The sequence below is a fragment of the Ceratotherium simum genome, chromosome 18 (genome assembly GCF_057802395.1).
Source record: "Ceratotherium simum simum isolate JZ-2026a chromosome 18, ASM5780239v1, whole genome shotgun sequence".
NCBI classification, from domain to species: domain Eukaryota; kingdom Metazoa; phylum Chordata; class Mammalia; order Perissodactyla; family Rhinocerotidae; genus Ceratotherium; species Ceratotherium simum.
The window spans coordinates 35,918,936-35,943,713 of NC_141917.1; the positions used below are offsets into that span (position 1 = coordinate 35,918,936).

The following is a 24,778-nucleotide window of genomic DNA, read 5'->3' on the forward strand; positions in this document are numbered from 1 at the left end:
TTCTTCCTCTGGAGGCTGGAAGAATGTTTATGGAGTCTGCTGGGTTTAGGTGCTGGCCCTGCTAGCACTGCTAGCTAGTTCCAGGTCGTCTGCTTCTTCCCGTTTTTGAAGGAAAGGAGAAGGAAGGAGGAGCATCTGGAATCATGGGTGTGGTGGGAGTGCCTTCCATGCACCCCTGGGGATCGGCCAAGGAGGGCAATGGAGGTAGCTGTTGAAGCCTCAGTAACAGCAAAGGTCAATGATGCTTCACCCGTCCTCGTTACAGCTGGCAAAAAGTGGCCACTTGTGAGAACTACTGACAGAAAAGTTCTTAGTTACGCCCACATCTACAAGCACAAATCTATGTGATAAAGATAATCATGGAATTTTTCTTTCTTTTTTATTGGGGTCATATCCCATGCATATTTAATTTTCTTGAGATTTGCACTTGGCAAACATGAATCTCGTGTTCGCTCAATCAGTCTCTGTTGGAGGGTCTCACAGGATGAGCATCCTGCTGCACTGGATAGGATGCTAGTGTTTTCTGTATACAAGGTGGCTTTACTACTGTACTCTACAGTATTTTAGACAATTTAAGGGAGATTCAAGGGTAACTTTGATTATATGCAATTTTTGCTGGACATGCTGACTTAGAAGATAACTTTCATGTAAGATGTGACTGGACTTTATAGCATTTTTTTTTTTTTTTTTTTTTTTTGCTGAGGAAGATTCACCCTGAGCTAACATCTGTTGTCAATCTTCCTCTTTTTGCTGAGGAAGATTCGCACTGAGCTAACATCTGTGCATCTTCCTCTATTGTGTGTGTGTGAGTCGCCACCACAGCGTGGCTGCTGACAAGTGGTGTAGGTCTGCACCAGGAAACTAAGGCTTGGAATTAAATAGTGAGTTTATAACTACAATTTCAGTGGGAAAATGGATTCCAAGTTTTAAATACCTGAATTGGAAACAAACTTTTGAAGCATCTTCTGTAAGTAAATAAATAAATTCATTGTAGATGGCCACATATAAATGTTATATTCCAAGCTCTTTGGATTAGTGTTTTTTTATGTTTTTGATGTTCAAAAGACAAAGTATGTTTTTCTCGGTGCATAAATATTTCATTTTCTTTTCTTTTAGTGATTTACCTTCAAGGAAATTGGGGATTCAGAAAGTTGGGAGCTCATATGACCATGGCGAACCTCCTGAAAACAGTGGTGACTGGCTGTTCATGTCCTTTTCTTAGCAATTTGGGGTCCTGGAAGGTGCTACCTGGGAAGAAGGATTTTTTACGAACATTTCATACTCATCAGGCACTGTGGTGTGAAGCCCCTGTAAAACCAGGTAAAGTCTCACTCAGTGTATGTAAGTCAGACCTTCAAGTCATAGGAGCCAAGAGATCTCCTGATAATAGAAGAGGAAAGCCATGCAGTTTATAGCCTGGTGCTTATGAGTGATCATTTTGAATAAAAAACCAAATGAGTGCCTTATATTTTCCATGTATATAAGTTCTTGATCGTCAGTGCTAACAGAGAAGAGAAGATAATAGAAAAAGAAAAACGATAAACCAGTTGAGTTGTACCCAGGAAACTATTGCTCATAGTAACCATTTCTCCTAGCAGCTCTTCTTTCCTAGTCAGTACTGGGGACTTGTACCATATATGGCTCATCTGTGCTCAAGAATTAGGAATTGATCTGCATGAATGCTTCTCAGTTTAGTAAATGGCAACTTCATCTCAGTTGCTCAGGTCAGAAACCTTGGAGTCATCCTAGATGCTCATAGTAGGTATAGGTCAGCTCTACCTTATATCTAGAAGCTGCCCTCTTCTTGCCATCACTCTGTTATCATCCTGGCCCAAGCCACCATCATCTGTCACCTGAAATATTGCTCTAGTCTTCTAAATGAACTCTGTGCTTTCTACCTCTGTCCCCCTAGAGTTTGTTCTATACACGACAGTGAGAATAATCTTTCTAAAATGAAAGATCACGTCAGTCTTCTCAAAATTTGCCACTAGCTTCCCAGCTCATACAGAGTAAGAGCTGAAGTCTTGCAGTGGCCTACAAGGCCTTCCCTGCTAGGACCCCCACTTGTTCCTGGTCTGGGGTACAGACCAGAGGGAGGAGAGGCTGAAAGGGGGCCCTTCTAAGCTGGGTCAGATTCCTTTAAGCATCTTGCCCAAAGACCCTCCTAGCACTCTGTCTGCACCTCATTGCCCAGAACTCAGACAGGTAGTCATTATGTGGCTGTAAGGGAGACTTGGACATTCAATCTTTTATTCCGGATGGCAGCATACTCAACTAAAAATGACATTCTGTTACAAAGGCGGAGGAACAGGATGGATATGTGGGGGCCAACAAGAAGTCTTTGCCATGTAGAGTAATGCCCTTCTTTTTTATTTAAGTTTGTAGGACTGTTTCTTTGTGCATTAAGGATCCCTAAACTACTAGGTTTTTTGAGTTCTTACATCTGCCTTTAATAGATTTCACAACCTCTTTTCTTGTTCTCACATGACAAGTCACTATTGGCAGGGTACCTGCCCCTGAGAGCCCTCAACTTTATCTGCAGATTTTTTTTGTGTTCTGGAAAGCCACATTATCTAGTGTGATAAAATTGTGTATAAAATAAAAGTAAATAACTGCATTGAGACATGAGAATTGTCCTTGTGAGTAAATGCATGAACATCAAGATCTCTATATTGACTATGCATAAGACTTTTTGTTTGTTTGTTTGTTTAATTTCTGGTTCTTGACTATTTCCTAAATAATTATTTATCTCTGTAAGGATTCTATTTTTTCCTTAATATAACCACAATTTCATTATCCTATTGAAAAGCATGAAAAGTAATTCCAGTCAGTATTCATATTTTCTCAGTTTTTTCTTTTCTTTTCCTTTTGTCTTTCTTTTACAGTTGCTTTATTCAAATAATGATCCCGACAGGGTCCACATGTTGTGTTTGCTTGCTGTGTCTCTTTTGATCTATATGTTCCCCAATTTAGTTGTTGTGCTTTAGAATTTATCACATTCTAGGTTTGGCTGACTGAATTCCCTTGGTATTAGTTAACTAGTTTCTCTGTCCTTTGTATTTTCTGTGATATTTGCTAGATCTAGAGGCTTGATCAGACTCAGGTTTGCTTTTTTTGGCAAGAATGCTTCTCAGGTGTTGCCGGGTACTATCTATTGCATTACATCAAGAAGATTCATCAGCAAGTTTGCATATTGTTGATGTGATCCATATATTATGAAGTCCTGTCAGTTTTTCACTCAAAGCCTGTACCAGCCATTTGATGATCATTAACTAAATCCATGATTTTATCAGGGGTTTTAAAATGGTGATATTCTATCACTCTATCTTCATTTATTAGCTAGAATTTTTCTATAAGGAAAAGCTTTTCCTCTATTACTTAGTTACCCTGGGATTGTTCTGGTAAGAGGGGATAGATGTTTGATTCTTTTCATTATTTACTAGTTTTGGTAATAATCAGTTGGTTCCCTTATGGTTTTCTATTTCTGCTGTAACAAATGATCACAAACTTGCTTTGTACAACACAAATTTATTATCTTACACTTCTGGAGGCCAAAGTCTGAAATGTCTTTCACTAGCTTACATCAAGGTATTGGCAAGTCTGCATTCCTCCTGGAGGCTTTAGGGAGGAATCTGTTTCCTTGCCTTTTCCGGCTTATGGAGTCTGCCTGCATTCCTTGGCTCACGGCCCCTTCCTCCATCCTCAAAGCCAGCAGCATAGCATCTTCAAATCATTCTTTGACTCTGACTCTTCTGCCCTCTTCTTCCACATTTAAGGACTCTTGCGATTGGGCCCACCCAGGTAATACAGGATAATCTCCCTATTTCAAGTCAGCTGATTAGCAGCCTTAATTCCCATTTGCCATGTATTGTAACATATTCACATGTTCTGAGGATTAGGGCATGGGTATCTTTGGGAGACTATTATTCTGTCTACCACACATTACTTCCTCCAAAGTTGACCAATGAAGCTTTTAAAAAATATTTATTTTCTGAGTATCATCATGAACTCATGGATTTTAACATCCCTGGATGTATTTTACTACGTTACAATTAATTATTATTCTTTTTGATGCTCAAATTGTCTCATATTTGGCCAGTAGAAGCCCTTTCAAACTGGCTCCTAAGTCTTTTTGATGTGACTTCGTCTTTGGTAGCTTCCTTGACTTATGGTATGTAGAGCCTAGATAATTTGAGGTTGTCAGATAAGTGAACTCCAGATAAGTATATGGGATTTAACTTTGCACATCAATCCAAAATATTGGCCAGCTTTCTATTATCCTCCCTGACCTTCAAGTAGAGAGTAAGATGTAGCATATATTTATTTGCCTTTGGCTTACTATTAATTATTACTGCTTAAGTAGTGTGGGATCTAAGACTATGTTCAAATGCAGATATTTTTAGGTTGACTTAATCTCTCTAAGGTCTCACTTAATAAGTTACTCTGTAGAGATAATTTGAGTCATTTTTTTATTATGTATATTCAGAGTTTAGGTTGCTAGGGTGGACTTCCCAAACTTTAGTAAAACATATAGAAGCAGATCCTCTTTATTTCAACAAATCTGTTTGTGTCCACATGTTGAGTAAAACAACAGAAGAAACTAATGTACTTTAGCTAAAGCTGGTCTGAACCATACATAAATACTTTAACTCTATATTATAAACACTCTTTTGGGTTGCAAGGAACAGAATCACGTCAGGTTATATTTTGTGATGAGGGTTTATTGTATGGATTCTTGGGAAGTGTGGGAGCCCTGGAAACCCTTCCTCTACTTGGAGAAGTGGAATGTTATTCTAGATTTCGTAGCTATGACTCATCTTTTCTCTTCGCATATCCGCTACTATTGTTTCTACTACTGTTGCTACTGACTTCCCTTTGATTACCTATTGCTGTGCTTACAAATGCCTGCTGCACCATTCTACTCTCTTTGCCCTTTTCTGTGGGTCTCCCATGAAACTCCCTGAGAGAGAACCTGGTTGGGTTGGGTAGTCACTGGTTAACATAGAATGCCCTTGGGCAGCGTTCCTGTATAAGTCATTTCATAGGCTGCTGGTTTTCCTTATATCTGGAAACTATTATTTTTGACCCAGCTGCTGACCCCTGGTCTAATCAGTTGTGGCCAAGAATGTAAGGTCTCGAGATAGAGCACTTGGAAATCTATGAGGAATTGTGTGTAGCTAAATTGCCAGGAAGGGGACTTTGGGTGAGACAGGCCATTGAAGTGTCTAGTATAGGGATGTTCCTCAAAATAGTTAATTACTTCTGTTATCCTTAAAGGTAAGGACAACGAAAGCATAAACCCAAGGGTGTTAATTTGAAGAGTAGAGTTAGCATGGTCAGTGGTCTCTCAACCCGTTTTTTCCTAAGAATAAACTAAGCTAGTCCTGTGCCTCGAAGAGAGCCATTTGGTTAAATAAAATATTTAGAATTTTTAGGGAAGTGGGCATAAAAATTTCCCATCATCTCTCAAAAAAAGTCAAATAATGATTATGAATCAGGAACATCATTTGAAAAGCAACTTGTATGTGCAGTATATTTTGAACAGACTGCCCATTTCCATTTTCTGAATTCTGTTATTAAAACATTGATTTTTGGTGTTGTTTTTTTTTTTTTTTTTTGCTTTTGTTTGTAGGAATTCCATACAAACAACTGACTGTTGGGGTCCCCAAGGAGATTTTCCAAAATGAGAAGCGAGTGGCGTTGTCTCCTGCTGGTGTTCAGGCCTTGGTCAAGCAGGGTTTTAATGTTATTGTGGAATCGGGTGCCGGGGAAGCTTCCAAGTTCTCAGATGATCACTACAGAGCAGCAGGTGCCCAAATCCAAGGGGCGAAAGAAGTGCTGGCCTCTGATTTGGTGGTCAAAGTAATTATTCATTTCCCCTTCCATTTATGGGATGCTGACTTTTCAAAATCTTCTCGTAGAAAAATTACTTTCTCTGTTGTTAATAGCTTTTCGTATTTTCAAATGATACCTTTTTCTCAAAGAAATGGTTGGTGTTGTGAATATTCTTCATGTTCTGGTAGAACTTTTACCAGTCAATGTGATCTATGTTTAACCATAAGAGAAAAAGTGATCTTCCTTTTTATATTTGCTATGTGGAAATTCTTTGTTTATTGGCTAGAAAAAATTTGCACTACGTGGTTTGTATATATCCAAGATACCCACAGGTGAGTATTTAACTGCTACTAGAATAGGAAGAAGGCGTGGAACTCCTCCTGGGACTAAATGTACAGTGATCTTCTGATACCTAGAAGGAAGAGCGATTTAATTGACATTTAGTGCTATTCCTAGAGAGGGCAGGACTATTCTGGAGAAAGCAGCATTGGGCTAGTGGCAAGTAGCCTTACCTACTTTAATAAAAGGTCTTAAGGTAATATATAATAGAAATCTATATGCTGAAGAACTTTAGAAATAAAATCTGAAGTAAAAAATCATACAGAGAATAGAAGAGAGACTGTATCAAGAGTCCAGCGTAGATTACTAGAGTTGATCATTAACTTAAATTCTAAGCCTTCTACAACCAAGGCAATCAGGGAGTATAGATTATATAAGCATGATTACGAGGTTAAAATAAGCTTCTCACTTTTTCAGGAAAGACCACCTTTTTTCTGCATTAATTTCTAAAGGGGAATCAATCACATAGCTTTTTTTTTTTCTTTTTTACATAAAGTCCACTGATGTAATATCTTGAAATAATATACAATATATAATAGTATAATATACACTATAATCTAACTTGGTAGGTTTTTAAAAAACAATGATTTTTGCAGAAGTCACACAACTGTTTTTTGCTATAGAAAATTAATAGTAAAATTCATGGTATGGAGATAAATTCTAATTCAGCTAAAATTTCTAGTGTTTAGGTGTACAGATACTTGGTGATATAACTTGGTATAGTAAAAGAGCCTAGGGAAAATAGAAAAATAAGTACAATCCATTCCAGTGTATGTTCTAGGGATCAAAACTTTTTGAAATGACCCACAAAAAAGGTTTAGTAGCATGCACATAAGTTTTGGAAATGCTCTGTGTTCCTTTTAGACATTCACAATGTGTATGAGCATGTTAAAGGCACTGAGAAATCCTATAGTATAGAAACTTATATGACTTTATACTTACCTTAAACTATACTTGACTATAAACTACTTGACCTTGGGGCCTCTCTTTTGAGTCAAGCTTGTTAATATCCTGAGGGACTAGTGATCCAAAAAGCACATTCAGGGAAACATTCTATTGGCTTAACCCACTCAGATGCCAACAGTCTCCGTTGAGCATTTGATAGGGACCGGTAGAATTAATTCAAAGTTGTCCTCTAATTTTTATTAAATCTATATTATAGATTCTCACTGAGGAAAAATAGACCTTGTCAGAGACTCTTAATTAAAGTCCAGAACCTAAAATCACATGCATCACCAGATCAACAACTGAAATGGGGAATACCAGATAAAGGTACCTCATAGGTAAATTGAGATGAAATGCTCTGAAATGAAAGTATTGACCCAGTGTTTGTGTTTCTATTTCCTTTTAAAACTTAAGTCTCAGAGCTGTTTTTTCTGTGCTTAACTACTGTGAACTGGGAGCTAATGAAATGATATACTTTAATTGAAGGTTGATTTTAAACTTGGATATAAAACACATTGTAAAACACTTTTAAAATGGAACTTTTTGTTAATTTGGCTTTAAAAAGTGGACAATTGAAACTTTCAAGCATGTGGAACGTGTGTTCATTGACTTACTTGATATTTCTTAACAGAATATATTGTCGCTTTTCGCTTAAACCCAGTTCAGGAAGGCTACCAGTTTGATTTGTGTTCATCTATAAATATCCATCTGGAATTTTAAGGTGACATAAATCTCTACATACTACCATGGAGGTTTTAGTTTACAATGTTCTTAGCTTGTTCCTACTCCAAGTATTTGTGCTTGCCAAAATTAGCAAGAACTGAATCTTTATAAAGATTTTATTTATTTATTTTCCCCCAAAGCCCCAGTGGATAGTTGTATGTCATAGCTGCACATCCTTCTAGTTGCTGTATGTGGGACGCGGCCTCAGCATGGCCAGAGAAGTGGTGCGTCAGTGCGCGCCCAGGATCCGAACCCGGGCCGCCAGCAGCGGAGCGTGCACACTTAACCACTAAGCTGTGGGGCTGGCCCCAGCAAGAACTGAATCTTTGAACACACAACAAAAACTTCCTGTCTCTTGATTCTAATGTCTCTTAATCTTACCAGAATAATAGGTTTTGGGAGATCAGGGTTGTTGTAGAACCTACATATTTTCCCACTGCTCTACAGGTCATTGTCATACCTGTCCCAACACTATTTCCAGGTGTGTGTACTCTTTGCTCAGACGAGTTCATAGGTCATCCGGCAGAGGGTAAATGGAATAGATCTTTGTGTGCCTTTCCTTGTTTAGGAATGTAGTCAGAAATTTATTGCTGAAAGATTTACTCTTGGACTATTATTTCAATCATGGTATATTATCCAGTTGTTCTGTTTACTTAAAAATATGATAAAGGTATTTATATTTTTAATCTGTGACTTGCCTTTTTTCTCAGGTGCGAGCCCCCATGGTTAATCCAACATTAGGTGTTCATGAAGCTGACCTTTTAAAGACGTCAGGAACACTGATTAGTTTTATTTACCCAGCTCAAAATCCAGACTTGCTAAATAAACTTTCCAAAAGAAAAACTACAGTTCTGGCAATGGACCAAGTTCCAAGAGTCACAATTGCTCAGGGATATGATGCGCTAAGCTCCATGGCCAACATTGCTGGGTAGGTTGATTCTTTTCCATTTCAGTTGGACAAAAGCACAATGGTACTACAGAAACATGCTCACTGTGGCTCTTCTCTCTCACAATGATTTTACTTATAATAATTGTTGGAGATTCCAGTCTTTCAAGAGTGCACTTAAATAATTTTTGACTCATTTTATTGTTTCACAGTCATCAGATAGCAAATGGCTCTCCATATGGCACTCTATTGTACGCTCCTTTTTAATCTTCATAGATGGAAGAGACATAGTATTTCCTTCCACCAAAGGAAATTATTGTCAGATTATTTGTATGAAGAATATACTGTATTTTATATATGTGTGTATATTTGTGAATACATGTATATAGGTTTTTAGGTTAAAATTGCTGTTTTATTGAGATATAATTGACATATTGTATAAGTTTAAGGTATATAACATAACGATTTGATATATGTATATATTGTGAAATGCCACAGTAAGTTTAGTTAACATAAATTGCTATTTTTATAGGTCAGAAATGGTTGGGTATTGGCAGTTTCATGAGATTCAATCTAATATATACATATTAGCAGATTTACTGTTTTAATTAGGTTTTGCTTAGGTAAATTCATAAAATATTTAATGAATGCCTGCACTTAAGGAATTTTTATCTGGTCAAAACCCATATTGATAATTGAGGGCTAATTATGTCCTCTTACCTTTAAGGCCAAGATGGCAGTAAACTTCATTTGCCTGCCAGCACTAATGCATTCCCCGATTACTGTCTGGAGTGCTGTGTTGAGAAAGATTCTAAGGCCTGTTCTGCTCAGAGGAGTGTGGCTGTGACTGAGTGATCACGCTTGTCATGGAAGGAGGTATAGGAATAGCTATGTGAGTGCAGTGTGTTGCTGACTTTGCCTAGAGAGTGGGAAAAATCAGGAAATCGGATGATACTTATGAAATCAGCTCATCTAAGAAACTAATTGAATTAGGTTTTAAGCATGAAAACTATTAGTAGTGACAATTTGCTAATATGAATGAGGCACCAACAAATGAAAATGTTTAAAAAATAGAACAGTGCATGAGAAAATGATGAACCTGGATAAAGACCTTTATGGCCATGACACATGAGTTTTCTTGGGTTTTAATTCTTAGGTATCACATATCAAATATGCCACAGATCCTACTTTGGGTTTCAGCTGTTCGCTTTTGATATAAATGAGATACTATAAACAAATATGATAAGATAAAAACACATTTTGTTGTCCTTAATGTAATATGGCAAATGGTTGGTTTGAAGATATATTTTGTGGTATATAAATTGCATATCAAAGGACAAAATGAATTTTTGTCATATTTATTTAGTTTGTAGAAGAGTTATGTTATGCAATGTACAATGTAAACTTTTAAGGGTGCTGTAGATTTTGTCATGTGAAATGCATATATGTGCAACGTTAGCAAAACCAGTAGCTCTAGATCAGTGGTGTTAGCTGCAGAATCTTTTGAGAAACTGAAATATTATGAGGTAATGTAAACAAATCCAATTAAGAGCAGATTGGCCTTAGTTGAATTGAGGGATGGAGCAGTGTCCAGAAACATCTGTTCTCTATCCCACCCGCTCTGGCCCCAGAATTGGCTGAAATTTGAACTTTTGGGGACCGATGTCCTGAGCTGATATATGCGAGGTGCATAATTTGAGATGAATCATCTAGTATACATACCCACACAATGTATGATAAATCATTATCTGCCTAACTCACACACAGCCATATTACAGCGAAGACTGCTTCTTCCAGTTTATTGACGTTCATTCTGACCTTTTTTCTCTTATCAAAAAAAGGCCCACTTTTATCGCTTTTTTTCACTATCAACGTTTTCTTGTACATTTCCTGTGTAATCAGCCTTGTTCTTGTTATTTTTTCAGTATAGCAACTGAATCTTTGAAAATATTAATTTCAGGGGCCGGCCCTGTAGTGTAGCGGTTAAGTGCGCGCGCTCCACTGCTGGTGGCCCGGGTTCGGATCCCAGGCGCGCACCGCTTGTCAAGCCATGCTGTAGCGGCATCCCATATAAAGTGGAGGAAGATGGGCACAGATGTTAGCCCAGGGCCAGTCTTCCTCAGCAAAAAGAGGAGGATTGGCATGGATGTTGGCTCAGGGCTGATCTTCCTCACACACACACACAAAAAAACTAATTTCAAAATTTATTTCTTACAGTGGCCTTTGAATGTTTATCATGTTTATTCTTTGAAAATTTCTATCACTTGGATTTAGAAGACCAAAAAATAATGTAATCTCTAAAATACTATTTTCCTGTTCTGATATGATTTAACTGAAAGTAATAGTGGTAATTGTTACGTGCTTTTGCATTAATTATTATATCATGTATTATTTTATAAAAACATGATCAGGGTGGGCCGGCCCGGTGGCGTAGTGGTTAAGTTCGTGTGCTCCGCTTTGGCGGCCCGGGGTTCGCTGGTTCGAATCCTGGGCGTAGACCTACATACCACTCATCAAGCCATGCTCTGGAGGCGTCCCACATACAAGATAGAGGAGGACTGGCACAAATGTTAGCTCAGGGCCAGTCTTCGTCACCAAAACGAAACAAAACAACAACAACAACAAAAAACAAAATAGAAAAAATATGATCAGGGAAAGATTTTGTTGCCAGCTAGCAGATGGATCTTAACATTAAATAATTGCATTATAATATTAAGGTAGAGTGTGTGTTACTGAGTAAGAATGTGAAAAAGTGCCTTTAAGTGTAAAATGATATGAAATGAAATTAGTATAATATTAAAAATATCCTATTAAAGAAAAGATGGTATATTTTGCTAGTTTTTTTTGCACACAGTGTTTCTTTAGCTAAAAATACTAATATTTACCAATCACTTAAGTAACAGGCTGTATGCTAAGAGCCTTACCTGCGTTATCTCATTTAGTCCTCACATGAACATCAAGAGATAAATGCTCTTTTTGTCCCACTTAGTAGGTGAGGAAACCGAAGATTAGACAATTAAAGAAATTTGCTCAAGGTCACAAAACAAGTTAATGGTAGAACTAGAACTTGAACTGAGGTCACTGTGTTGCAAAATCCCATCCTTTCAACCATTAGAGATCAAGGGAAGTGTTTTTTGTTCTGAGGTTGGAATTTTATTATGTACAAGCATATACCTAATCTAATTTTTTTTTAAATTTTAAAGTTTTTCCCCCATCATATAAATATCACATAGTCGCCACAGAAAATTTGGACGATATGGTAAAGTAAAACAGAAAGTTTGAAGTATCTGTAGTGCCAGCACCCAAAGAAAACCACTGGTCACATTTTCTTGTCTTTCCTTCATTTCTTTTTTTAAATCACAACTGATCCTCTGCAGTATTTGTTATAAAGAGACCAGGGAGCATCATGGATAAGAGTGTGCCTCCATAGACAGGATGACAGGATTAGACTACTGGCTCTGCTATTTATTAGCTGAGGGACCTTGGGCAAGTCTATTCATCTCTCTGTGTCTCAGTTTCCTTACCTATAAAATGAAGATACTAATTGTACCTATCAATAGGATTGTGGTGAAGCCTAAAGGAGTAAGTATATAGATAGCACTTAAAACTTTTTGACACATGGTAGGTACTATATAAACGTTAGCTATTATTCTTATTCTTTGACAATTAAAGCTTAATTGATGACTTATGATGATATATGAGCCTAAGATCTTTCATTTTATGGAATTATTTATCCATTTATTTATTTATCTTTTTTTTTTAAGTTATAAGGCCGTTGTATTAGCAGCAAATCATTTTGGACGGTTTTTTACTGGTCAGATCACAGCTGCTGGAAAAGTTCCTCCAGCTAAGGTAGGTAAAACTTTTAATGTTTCTTCATAATATGAATTAATTAAAGGCAAGGGTATGTATAGTCTTAAAATACAGTCGTTTTAAAATTTTGACATGTCAACTTCACACTGATGACTTTTGTGGTATGTACACATATATGGTAGAACCTCATAGCTGCTTAAGATTGCTTGGAAAAAAAAGAATTTTGACACTTCTGGATGTTCTAGGCTTTTTTCTGTTTTTGACTTACTAACTTGAATTCTTAGAGGGATTTTGGAAAACTTGCTCTGTGTAGCCTGTTTATGACTAATTTTTAAAAAACCTTCAAGATACTATTCAGCAAATTCTCAATTTCCCAATTATTGCCACATTTTGGTTCATAGAAAAGATAGTCTTGGTTTCCTTACTTTTTGTCAAGTTTTGGGTCAAGAGGACAGAAAATGGGTGGTTGTGTAATCAGTATTTGGCAGAGGAAAAGGGTGCAGTTTCTTTAATCTAGGGTGCGAGCAGAGAGGAGCAATTGACGAGAGGTGGGGATGGCTAGGTGACAGAATAGATTATGTTGTGACCAAATGACAATATAAGCACTTTGGCAGGGTATAGGAAATGGGACTTTAAATGTTATCATCTACCTGCAGAGTATACTCTGTCTGAAGGGTACAGGTTTACTTGGCGCTTCCTGCTTTTAAGTACTTTGTCATATAAACCTAGAGTTCTCACACAAAATAAATCTTGTAGAAAAAAATGAGAAAAAAAATAATATGAGTTTTGAGAAATCTAGTTATATATTGCTTTAAAAGCAGACGGTGAAAAAAATGGCAAGTGGTTCAAGTGGAGGCAGAGCACTTAACAAGAAAGTATGAGCAAACAACACAGAGATGTGATATGTGAAGTGATTACATTTTGACTTATTTCTCAGGATCCTAATACATCTGGCACTCGTGGTGGCCAAAAGTTGGATGCTGTTCTTAAATTCTCAGTAAAGATAGTCACTTTTCCACCTTTAAAAGGCTAATTGATTCCTTTACACAGAATTTAAATTACAGCTTTTTGGTTACATGTCAGAAATAGTTTTCTGATATTGAAGAATTAGACACTAGATGGGCTTATCAATGTAAATTGCATAATATTTTATTTGGGTTTCCTTTAAACATGGAGGATTCTTACTTGTTTAGAATGAGCTAATGTCAATCATTTCATGGCTTATGATATGCCAGGTACTGTTCTAGGAGCTGGGGGTATGGCATGAACAGGGCAAACAAGATCCCTGCCACGTGAAACTTAAATTCTAGTAGGGGCCACAATGAGGAGATAAATAAACAATCAAATAAATATATGAGATAATTTTAGATATAAAAGAAATGAACATGATGATATGATAGTGAGTCATGGGAGTAAGCTACTTTAGTTAGAGTGATGAGGAAGGCTCCTCTGACATTTGAGCTGAGACCTGATGTACGGGAAGAAAGAAACCAGGGGTTTAGGATTCCAGGCAAAAGGAACAGCACATAAAAAGTCCCTGAGATGGGAAGGAGTTCAGTGTGTTCTAGAAGCATAAAGAAAGCCACTGGTCTTGGAGGGTGGTGAGCAGGGTGGAGAGTGATGTGCGAGAATGTTGGAAAGGTAGATTGGGGCTGGATGATGTGGGGCCTCTGTTATAAGTCATGTTATAGAGTTCAGATTCTCTTGCAGATGAGGGAAATGTCTGATTTAGGATTGTTTTGGCAAAACTCACTCTTGCTCCTATGTCTCTCCTTTACTTTCACATAGAACACTTCACTTTTGACACTTCTGGTCACCAAATGTGTGGGGGTTTTCTCCAAACCAAGCCATTCTGTGACACTAGCTGGGTGTCCTACAATTTAATTATAACACTATCTACCTGGAGATAGTGTCAGATCCCACAGGTTAAGGGCTTAGTCCCACAAGACTGCCCCCACCCCCCTTCAGATGCCAGTCACAGGTCCAGGTTGTTACCTGTACTTCTGACTGATCGACTATAAATTGGAGGTTCCCATGACCCCCTTCTCAGGTTTGATTACTTCGCTAGAGTGGCTCACAGAACTCAGGAAAACAGTTTACTTATTGTTTACCAGTTTATTATAAAAGGATATGATAAAGGATACAGGTGAACATCCAGATGGAAGAGATGCATAGGCCAAGGTATGTGGGAAGGGGCCTAAAGCTTCTATGCCCTCTTTGGGCATACCGCTCTCCCTGTACCTCCATGTGTGCGCCAGCCTGGAACCTCTTTGAACCCTGTACTTCTGGGATTTTTATGGAGGCTTCATCACATAGGCATGATCGATGGTTAACTCCATTTCCAGCCCCTTTCCCCTCTTTGAAGAATGGGAGGTGGGGCTGAAAATTCCCAGCTTCTAATGATGGCTTGGTTTTTCTGGTGTCCCGCCCCCATCCAGGAGCCCACCAAGAGTCACCTCATTAGAACAAAAAGACACTGCTATCACCTAAGAAATTCCAAGGGATTTAGGAGCCCTGTGTCAGGAACCAAAGTCAAAGACCAAATATCACAACAAAAGATGCTCCTAGTGCTCTTCTCACTTTGGAAATTACAAGAATTTTAGGAGCTCTGTGCCAGGAACTGGGGCCAGAGACAATTATATATATTTTCTATTATCTTATAAGGGTGACAAAGAAATCATCTGACTGTTCTGTGGGAGAATGGATAATAGGGGGAAGAGTGAAGGCACGATCTATTAGGAATTGATTGCAGGAATAGTGCCCTGGGAAGGTGGTGGCAATAGAGATTTAGAGAAGGGGACGGATTGGAAGATCTTTGGGGTTAACACCAATAGTACTTACTGATGGATTGGAGGTGGAAATATATGCAAAGGGAGGACTCAAGATGATCTGCCTATTTTGTCTTGAACAATTGTGTACGCAGTTAGTGCCCTTTACTGAGATGGAGAAGCGGAGAGGAAGAACAGGTTATATGACTGGAAATTAAGAACGTTCCTAAAGGTGGTTCCTTTCTCTTGCCTTTAACCTACTGTTTCTTGAGTATATGTCTATTGTGTGCCAGTTAGCAGTCAGTGCTTTCAATTCCATCATTCAATGTAACAACCTCCTGGGAAGGTGTTTTGACTGTTTTAGTGCAGATGCTAAGCAGCTTGCTCAAGGTCACCCAGAACTAGTTGGTAGCAGAGTCAGGGTTTGAACCTAGGCCCTCTGACTATTAATCTCTGTCTTTTTCTTCACCCTATGCTGCAGTGAAAGAGTAAATTCCTTTTGTAAGATCTACATTGCTTTATTCTTGTGCAATTCTGTGTTTTACATTATGGAGTCTTTTGTTATTTCTTGATTCAGGATAACTTGGCCTAGTCCTGTGATTTTTACTTATTTTATTTTTATTTCATTGTTTTAGCAGTGTGAGGCTTTGGAATGTGGAGTGGGGTTGATGCCTTGGAGCCCAGAGCCTGCTTGTTGCTTGTTCCCTCTGGTCCGTCTTTGTCCTGTAGATGGCCCCCTACTTCAAACCATCACCATCAAGATCAATTTGCATCATCTTTGAGACACTGCCTAGGGGTCACTGGAGCACGGTTCCACTAGTCTAGTTTTCTTAAAAAGGCAGAAGGAGGTGTGGGCATGATGGGTGGGTGGCAATTTATAAGCTTCGCTGTTTATATAATGTGGGTGGCATTTTTTTTTTTTTTTTTACAGCAACAAGGAGTTGCCATCAATTGACTGGGAAGTATAATAGGACTTTTCTCTGGAAGGCCCATTCTAGACTGGAGACAACACCGTTCTTATTTTGTTTCTTAGAAGGCGAGGGAGACTCTTGTTTCTGAGGAATTCTTTGGTTTTCTTGGCTCTGATCCTTCCATGGTTAGGGAGATTAGTTAACATTGCTTTGGATTTCAGGTACAATTCATTCAAAATTAGGTGGTTGGTCACCTGCTTTTCCTTTCAGCTCGAAATGGAGGTTGGAGTAGATGTTTCACCAAAGTTGTACCCATCTTTGAAACTTATTTTAATATTTTGTGAACATAGAAAAACCTTAAAATTTGAGAGAGGAGCAGTAGCTAGAATGCTAGACTGGGAATTTTAGTAGAAGTAGCTTTGATACAGTGGGAAAGAGCTTGTTACTCTTTCATATACATAATGCTGATTTTGCTCTATGTAGCTTTTACATTGAGATGTTGGTTGTCAGGTTATTTTTCGTGAAGATTTTTGGCCTTTGCCAGCAGTTGTTCCTTTGACAAATTTTTAGAAACAGTGGTGGTTCAGTTAAAGAGTAGTCCACGCACTCAGTACATTTATTGAGGGCTGGTCTTCACCGCCAGCACCACCTGGTATATTATTGAATGCTAACTGTGTACCAGGCACTGATAGCTATTAGTTGATGATTTTTCGTAATCAGTTGATAATGAACTTTATTTAAAACATACCAATTCTGCCTTTTTCCCTAGATTCTGATAGTTGGTGGTGGTGTTGCTGGCCTTGCTTCTGCAGGTGCAGCAAAGTCGATGGGTGCGATTGTTCGAGGATTTGACACGAGGTGAGTGCTTTACTAGTGATCGCTGTTAAGATGAAACATTTTGTTTCAGGTGGATATTATGCTGTCCTTAGAATTTAGAAATGGAAGTAGCACATTGAAAACTGCTCTATATGCTCTTTCCATTTAAAAATGTTTCTACTTTCTCAAAGTTAACTCAAAATGAAAAAGTATTACTTAGTGGAAAAAATTTAAGAACCCAGACTCAGGACAGCAGAATAATTAAAAAAAAACAAAAGAATTCAAAACTAACTACTCACATTCAGTTTTGTTTTTTCATGTAGACTAGCAATGGGACCAGAGTTCTCTGTCTCCTGACTTTCTAACATGTTGCTCTGCCGTGTTCTATTTTGGAATGCGTTTAGGCACTAGGTGGAGTAAGAACAAAGATGTTTGTTGGTATGAAGAAAGAGTAGGGTAAGAGACATCTTGGAGAACAGACTCGGGGGCAGTGGTGAGGGGCGTGCTCTGTCTTGAATAGATGGGAGCAGATAAAGCTGATTGGGCAACAGTAGAGCCCCTTGAGTGAAAGGACTTGATTATGTTCTTTGTATATTTCTTTAAAGCAGACATATCAACATTTTTATAGAATTTCTTTAAAGAGAAGTTTGATTAGAATTATTCTTCATTTCAGAAGACACTAGATATTAGGTTTTATTAAATGCTTATTGAGTATTGTTATCATTTATGTGTTCCAGTACTTTTTCAAGGTTGAAATTTGTAGTTATTTATTATCAGTTGAGGTCAGTAGAGGAATAATACCACTGCTAATCTTGAATTTAGAATGATAAAAAAAAAAATGCAACCATTCAAAGTTGGAAAGACTGTGACTTTTCAGAGTAAAGAATGTTCCATAGAATATGGTTTACAGGGCTGGCCCCATGGCTTAGCAGTTAAGTGCGTGCGTTCCGCTACTGGCGGCCCAGGTTCAGATCCCGGGTGCGCGCCGACGTACCGCTTCTCCGGCCATGCTGAGGCCACGTCCCACGTACAACAACTAGAAGGATGTGCAACTACGACATACTATCTACTGGGGCTTCAGGGAAAAAAAAGGAGGAGGATTGGCAATAGATGTTAGCTCAGAGCTGGTCTTCCTCAGCAAAAAGAGGAGGGTTAGCATGGATGTTAGCTCAGGGCTGATCTTCCTCAAAAAAAAAAAAAAAAGAATGTGGTTTACAGTGTTCACCTGGAGTTAGAGAAATGATGTACTGATAAAAGCTGTCCTGCTGAAATTAGAAAAGGCATTTCTGAAGTAACCAGGGCATAAGCCAAGGATAGCCAGAGTTAAGCATGTCATTAGTCTTATCTTTTAATTTTTGATGTTTGCTGATGTGAAGTTTTTGAATACCTCCAAGCCTGGAGAAAGCAGGTTTTTCAAGTTTTTGTTGTAGTGGATAGTAGTATTAAAGTGGAAATGTATATATTTGACTTAGAGATGATTTAAAACTCAATGTTGGGTTAACTACTGAGAATTTATTAAGTTATATTGATGTTGTTGGTTTAGACTGTGTACAGAGTAGACAGCTGGAATATGGCTATTGCTTAAGTCCATTTTTATTGTTTGTTCAGATAACTCAAGTACACAATGAAGAAAGATGTGGCCCAACTGATATACTACATTTGTAAGAATTACAGCTCATTAATTCTAATCACTATTTTGAGACAGGGGATTGGTATCATATTATAAATATGAAATCCAAATGTATTGGAAAATACACTGGATTATAAATTTTTGTTGGGAGACTGAATGGTGTATATTTTCAGTTAAGCATCCTACACACTTAAGGACAATTCATTGCCGAGTGGTATTAAAGGGGTGTGATTTTTGAATTTTTTCAAATAATAGCTAGGAGATTCCCCTCGTAACAATAGTAGTATCCTGCCTAATGCCTGTATTACAAAGTTTAGAAATATAAAAGCTTTGCTTTCTTTTTTATCTTTCTTTTTGTGTATGTGTACATTCTAATAAAGCTTTATTTGCAAAAACATTGGGCAGTTCAAGAGCTGTAGTTTTCAGACACCTGTGCTAAACGCTTACTCTCTTCCAGGCATTGTACTATATGCTTTGTTTTATTTGTTCTTTACAATAACTCTGTGAAGCAGGATAATTAGCCCTATTTTACATAATATAAAGGGAAATACAATCAATTTTATAACTTATCTAGTTTCTTTCTCATCATAAAAATAATACATGCTTATTCCCCCAATTCAGAAAACTATAAAAATGTAGAAAAAGTGAAAATAAAATACCCTAAAATCCTACTGCCTAGAGATAACTATTAACATTTTAGTATGTGTTCCCTTTTCTATACATTAATTAAAAATGTAATTTTACTAATAGTACTATTTAACTTTCTTTTTTAAACTTAACAGTAGATCATGAAGATCTTTACTTACCTACAAATATATTTAATGGCTGCATAGGATTCCACTGTGCAGAAGTACGGTGACTATCTAACTAGTCTTCTATAAATGGGCATTGTTACTGTATATAAACAATACTGTATATATGCATATGTAAGAACAGATGTATTTGGAGATATCTCATTATTTCCTTAGGAAAAATTCCTAGAAATGGAATTTTCGGGTCAAAAGAAATTCACACCTTAAATTTTGATATAATAGTTTTAAATGATGAAATTATTTTGAAGGCAAAGATTCAAAAATAGCATTTGTGTTTCTAATTATACATGTTCATTATTGAAAAATACAGAGAAACGTAAGGAAGAAAATAAAAATATCTTTTGTAATTCAGCCAAATATAATTGCTAATGATTTTTTGGTATAATATCTTACAGATTTTTATGTAGATAACTTTTCAACAAAATCAGGATCATTTTATATATATTTATACACACACACACCCCTACATATCACTTTGAATTCATCTTATTTCATTAAAAATAGTAGACGTTTCTAAAACTTTAAAGATCTATATCTCTTTGATTGACTAGAAATACCAATAGGAATATTGGCTTAAACTATAAGAAAATGCGTTATCTCTCCTAAGTGAGTCAGTAGCTCATGGGTGCTATACAGGGCCAGGTTCCTTCTCTCTCTCCCCTCTGCTGTCCTCAGCTTTGGCTGATTTCCCTTGTGACACAAATTGACCTCCCCAGGCAATCCTGGCTACAGGCTTCCTTGTTCAACCCAGCAGAAAGGAGAGAACCTCTTGCTCAACCGTGTCCTTTCCGCCCTGCCTTTTATGTCCTAACCTTTGTGTCCACGCCCTGAGCGTGACAGTTGCTAGTGACTGACGGGCTCAGACCACAGTTGCCCAAACTTCCCTGATGGCTAGAATTACCTTCAGCTCTTGCTAAAAATATAGCTTCTGGCCTCTCTGCTGGAGATTCTAATTCAATGGCTGGGAAGGGGCCTGGGAATTTGAATTTTTAACAAGTACCTGGAGTGACGGTTGTCATCAGGAAAGTTTGGGATTCACTGTAGTGGGATGGATGTTGGTGAGTTAAACACATTGTCCACCACAAAGCTGAGATCTTTGTTGGCTCTGGTTTTCCACCCAGTACACAGAGGTTGGCTAGCATTTAGTTATTTATTTTTAAACTGAATGTATTTTTACATAACTTAAATGTGTTGACTCTTCACATTTTACCATTTATAGGTTGCTTTTTTTGAACAATTTAATGAGGACTGGAGGCAAAAATCACTTTGTTAAAATATTTCTAAGTAAAAGAGTCATTTATGTGGGAGAAATCCCCATAAATCATAACATTTACAAATGAAAAACCTCTACTTGAGTGATATGAATGATGTAAAATGTTAATGTAGGTCAGATCTCACATCATCATTGACAGTGGGGACACAAGAAACATAATTGATTACTAGAGTTGGCAATGGTGAGATTCCTTTTGTAACTTAACTAAGCAGAAGGTGGAATTCCTAATAGCTTTTTTTTCCAGAAAAAAATATTATCATAAAAGTGTTATCTGCCTGTAGAAAAATATTGCAGCAGTCCAGTCAGAGACATCAAAAGAAAGTCTCCACTTTTGAGTATATACAGTTTGCTCTTCTTAAAAATGTACATGTAGGGCCGGCCCCGTGGCTTAGCGGTTAAGTGCGCGCACTCTGCTACTGGCGGCCTGGGTTCGGATCCCGGGCACGCACCGACGCACCGCTTCTCCGGCCATGCTGAGGCTGCGTCCCACATACGGCAACTAGAAGGATGTGCAACTATGACATACAACTATCTACTGGGGCTTTGGGGGAAGAAAAAAAAAATGTACATGTAAATGATGATCTTGACTCCTGTATCAGGGGCCTAAAATAAGCACTGCTTTCCCTTCCATCGTCACCAGAGCTGCAGCTTTGGAGCAGTTCAAGTCTCTTGGTGCTGAGCCCTTAGAGGTGGACTTGAAGGAATCTGGTGAAGGACAAGGAGGATATGCAAAAGAGATGTCCAAGGAGTTCATTGAAGCCGAAATGAAACTCTTTGCTCAGCAGTGCAAGGAGGTGGACATCCTGATCAGCACAGCGCTTATTCCAGGTGTGTCACCAAGTCAGTGGGTATCAGTCAGACACGTTCACTAATGGTATTGTAAAATAAGGGTGAAAAGTTAACGTTCGAATTTCTTTAAGTAAAAATCAATTTTTATTATAAAAGCGCTAGAAAATGAGAAAGCACATGAAGAGTGGAAAAGACAAATTCATTGTGGCCCCTAGAGATAACGGTCATTAATAATTTGGTATATTTTCTTTCAGTTTTTTTCTGTGTATTTTTGTATAACTGCATTCATAGATCATATTCTATGTATAATATTCGTAGGCAATTTCCTCTGTTTACACCCTTGATAAATTAATATTTAATTTATTTGTGTTCTCTTTGTTAAGATACTACATTCTTATTGTAGGAAATTCAAATGGTACTGAAAAATATGGAGGAAAAAAGTACAGATCATCTGAAATTCCACCAGAGATGACCGTTACTAATATTTTGATCATCATTTTTCCATACGTGGAGGGGGACTTTGTATGTGTATGTGTATGTATTTATGGAATTTCCAGTACATATTTTTTACTCAAGAATATGACATTTTGTCACTTTCTAATTATTTCCTTTGATGTTTGGTCTTTGCAACCACATTGTGAGTTCTCTGATGGCAGGAAGTACTTTCCAGTCCCTTTACAATATCATCTTCTAAAGAATATTTTTCACTCAATAGATGATTGATGTCAAACCAATCAGCATTTATTCATCAGTAAATAGTTGGTTGGTCTAGCAAGATTTGGGAGTGAAGAAACTCTCCACTTTCTATAGTCTTACCTCTTCTCCTGTTCTTTCCTTCTGTTATTGAATAATGAACACCATGCTGACTCTAATTTTTTCCTTTCTGAAAGAAAGTGGGCAAGATAACGGGAGCTTACAGGGTTCATGGTTACTTGTGCTAGATCCTACTAAAGGGGATTTGCTTTCTCTAGAGGACTGTGAAAATTAGGACAGGTTGCTTTGTCATGAGGTCATGGGAGAGGAGAAGTTCTTTTCTGGTACCCCCCCCCCCAAATCTGGCTAATATAAACCCGAGGACAGGGAGTTGATTGGCATCATACCTATGAGCTTATAGGGGAAAACATGCCTCCCAAGCTTTTCTTTCTGTCCTTTGTTTACCCAGGTGATACTTGATAGGTGAGCTGGTCTCTCCAGACACCCCCATTCCACCAGAGCTGACTTGATGAAGCAGACGGGCAGGAGGGCAATATAGGCTCAGCCTATAGAAGAATCTGTGAGTGTAGAAATGAGGCCGAGGGTTGGTTACTGGAGGTGGATGCAGATCAGGCAAGCCAGGGGCCCAGGGTGGTCTTTGTGAAATCTACCAGCAACAAGACTCATAAACAAGCAGTGGCAGGAGGGCACTTCAGGATTCATCTTTTCCTTTTGTGGCAGGGACTTCTGGCTCAGTTTTGAAGGATGGGGTGGCCTATCCTGTAACCACCGTCTGGCCTTTGAAAGGTAGTTGCATGTTGAAGAAAGGCGTTATGAGCTGACCAGATGTAACAAGTGGCCAGTAGAGGGTGCTAAAGCATTTACTCATGGAGTAAATGATGAGGACATGAACCTGGTTTTAGCCGTCAGACTCTTAAGAATTGAGGATAATTTAGACATGTATAGAATTATTATTGATTATAAAGCTTGAAGTGAGTGATAGAACTCAAGACGACTTTTTTTTTTTCAAATTAATTAATTTATTTTTTTCCCCCAAAGCCCCAGTAGATAGTTGTATGTCATAGCTGCACATCCTTCTAGTTGCTGTATGTGGGACACGGCCTCAGCATGGCCGGAGAAGCGGTGCGTCGGTGCGCGCCGGGGATCCGAACCCCGGGCTGCCAGTAGCGGAGCGCGCGCACTTAACCGCTAAGCCACGGGGCGGGCCCTCAAGACTTCTTATATGAAACACATATGGACTTTTAAGGCCTATGCCCCTGTAATATCTGATTTTTTTTTAAGTAGTTTATGGTACATGTACTTTAGTAAAAGGTCAAATTGCATAATAGTCTTAAAGAAAACTTGTTGAAGAAGTTTTATTGATCTGTTCCACTGAGGCTTTTCTGCTTTCAGCCTTTTCTGAAGCCGTGATCTGCTCAGAGTGCATTAAACTTGCACGAAGCCCTTGACCAGTAGATCGGCCCAGAGCTCATGCTCAGAACGCTGGTCTGAGAAGGACCTTTCTGTTACTTTTCTGAAAACCAAAAAAAGAGGAAAGTTAATTAGAATGTTATGAGGAGAAGATGATCTTTTTAAAGATCTTTCATATTCCTGGGGGACTGAAACCTAAAAGCATGGGCATTTAAAAAAATGATTGGAAAGATTATATAAAGGTACAAACGCTTTTTGAAAAACAGTGTACTTGGCGTTGGACCTTTACTGGTTTATGTCCTGAGCTTCTGCGTGGGTCACCTGATGGTGTGTCTAGCTCCTGAAAGACTCGTGGAGCAGAAGTTGTTCCAAAGTTTTCCTTGAACGGATCCAAAGGGGATTAAGTCAAATGTCAGATGTTCTTCAGGCTGAATTCCTTTCATGAGATCCTCGTGGCTGTACTGAAGACCTGGCATGGATAAGAAGATTGAGAGAGGGACGTGGGCAGTTAGCTAGCTTCCAGTAGCAATCTTAAAGAGTTGATAAATTTTCATTCCTCCTGGGCACACATCGGTCAGTGAGCTTGAAAATACAATAACATTGTTCTTATGCAGATTGTACATGGAATAAAATATTTCTGTAGCCAGCTAGTTATTATGCTGCCTGATATTTTGTACCACATACTTGCACCATCATCTAGACCCCCTAGATTGGGTTGAGTGATGGGTTGATGGCTAGAATTTCACTTAGTGTAGGTAACTTGAGGGTAGAACCCAGCTGACAGTCCCATTTTGTGGTGCTATGCACACAAAGGAAAGCTCCCAACATTCCTGTCCAGCTCTTTGACTTTTGGGGCTACCATTAAAAAGTAAGGTAGACCTGCTGTCTGGTAATGTTCAGGCTGTGCTCATAAACTTTTCTGCTAAACTTTTTGAGACACAAGAGGTTTTCAGCATCCCTATTGTTCTGGAACCCTTTTAGAGACTTGAAATATTTAATCAGGAAGAGATGGAATCAGATTGAAAATCTGATTGGTAGATTAGGGAGGGGAGTGTTTGGGTGGGGTGAGAAGGAAGCATAGTGGTTTAGCACTGACTGTCTGTTAGGCAAATTT

General features: G+C 38.2%; 1 protein-coding gene across 4 annotated transcripts in view; it reads left to right on the forward strand.

Moving 5' to 3' along the window:
- NNT (nicotinamide nucleotide transhydrogenase) overlaps window positions 1-24,778 on the forward strand; it is an 85,772-nt gene that overhangs the window by 3,874 nt on the left and 57,120 nt on the right. For all 4 annotated transcript variants that reach the window (XM_087443260.1, XM_004422792.3, XM_087443259.1 and 1 more), the window contains exons 2-7: window positions 1,117-1,320; window positions 5,633-5,862; window positions 8,553-8,770; window positions 12,493-12,580; window positions 16,990-17,078; window positions 21,392-21,579. In XM_087443260.1, coding sequence (XP_087299386.1) covers window positions 1,164-1,320; window positions 5,633-5,862; window positions 8,553-8,770; window positions 12,493-12,580; window positions 16,990-17,078; window positions 21,392-21,579 — 970 coding nt within the window. In that variant the 5' untranslated portion in view covers window positions 1,117-1,163. The remainder of the gene's footprint in view (window positions 1-1,116; window positions 1,321-5,632; window positions 5,863-8,552; window positions 8,771-12,492; window positions 12,581-16,989; window positions 17,079-21,391; window positions 21,580-24,778) is intronic.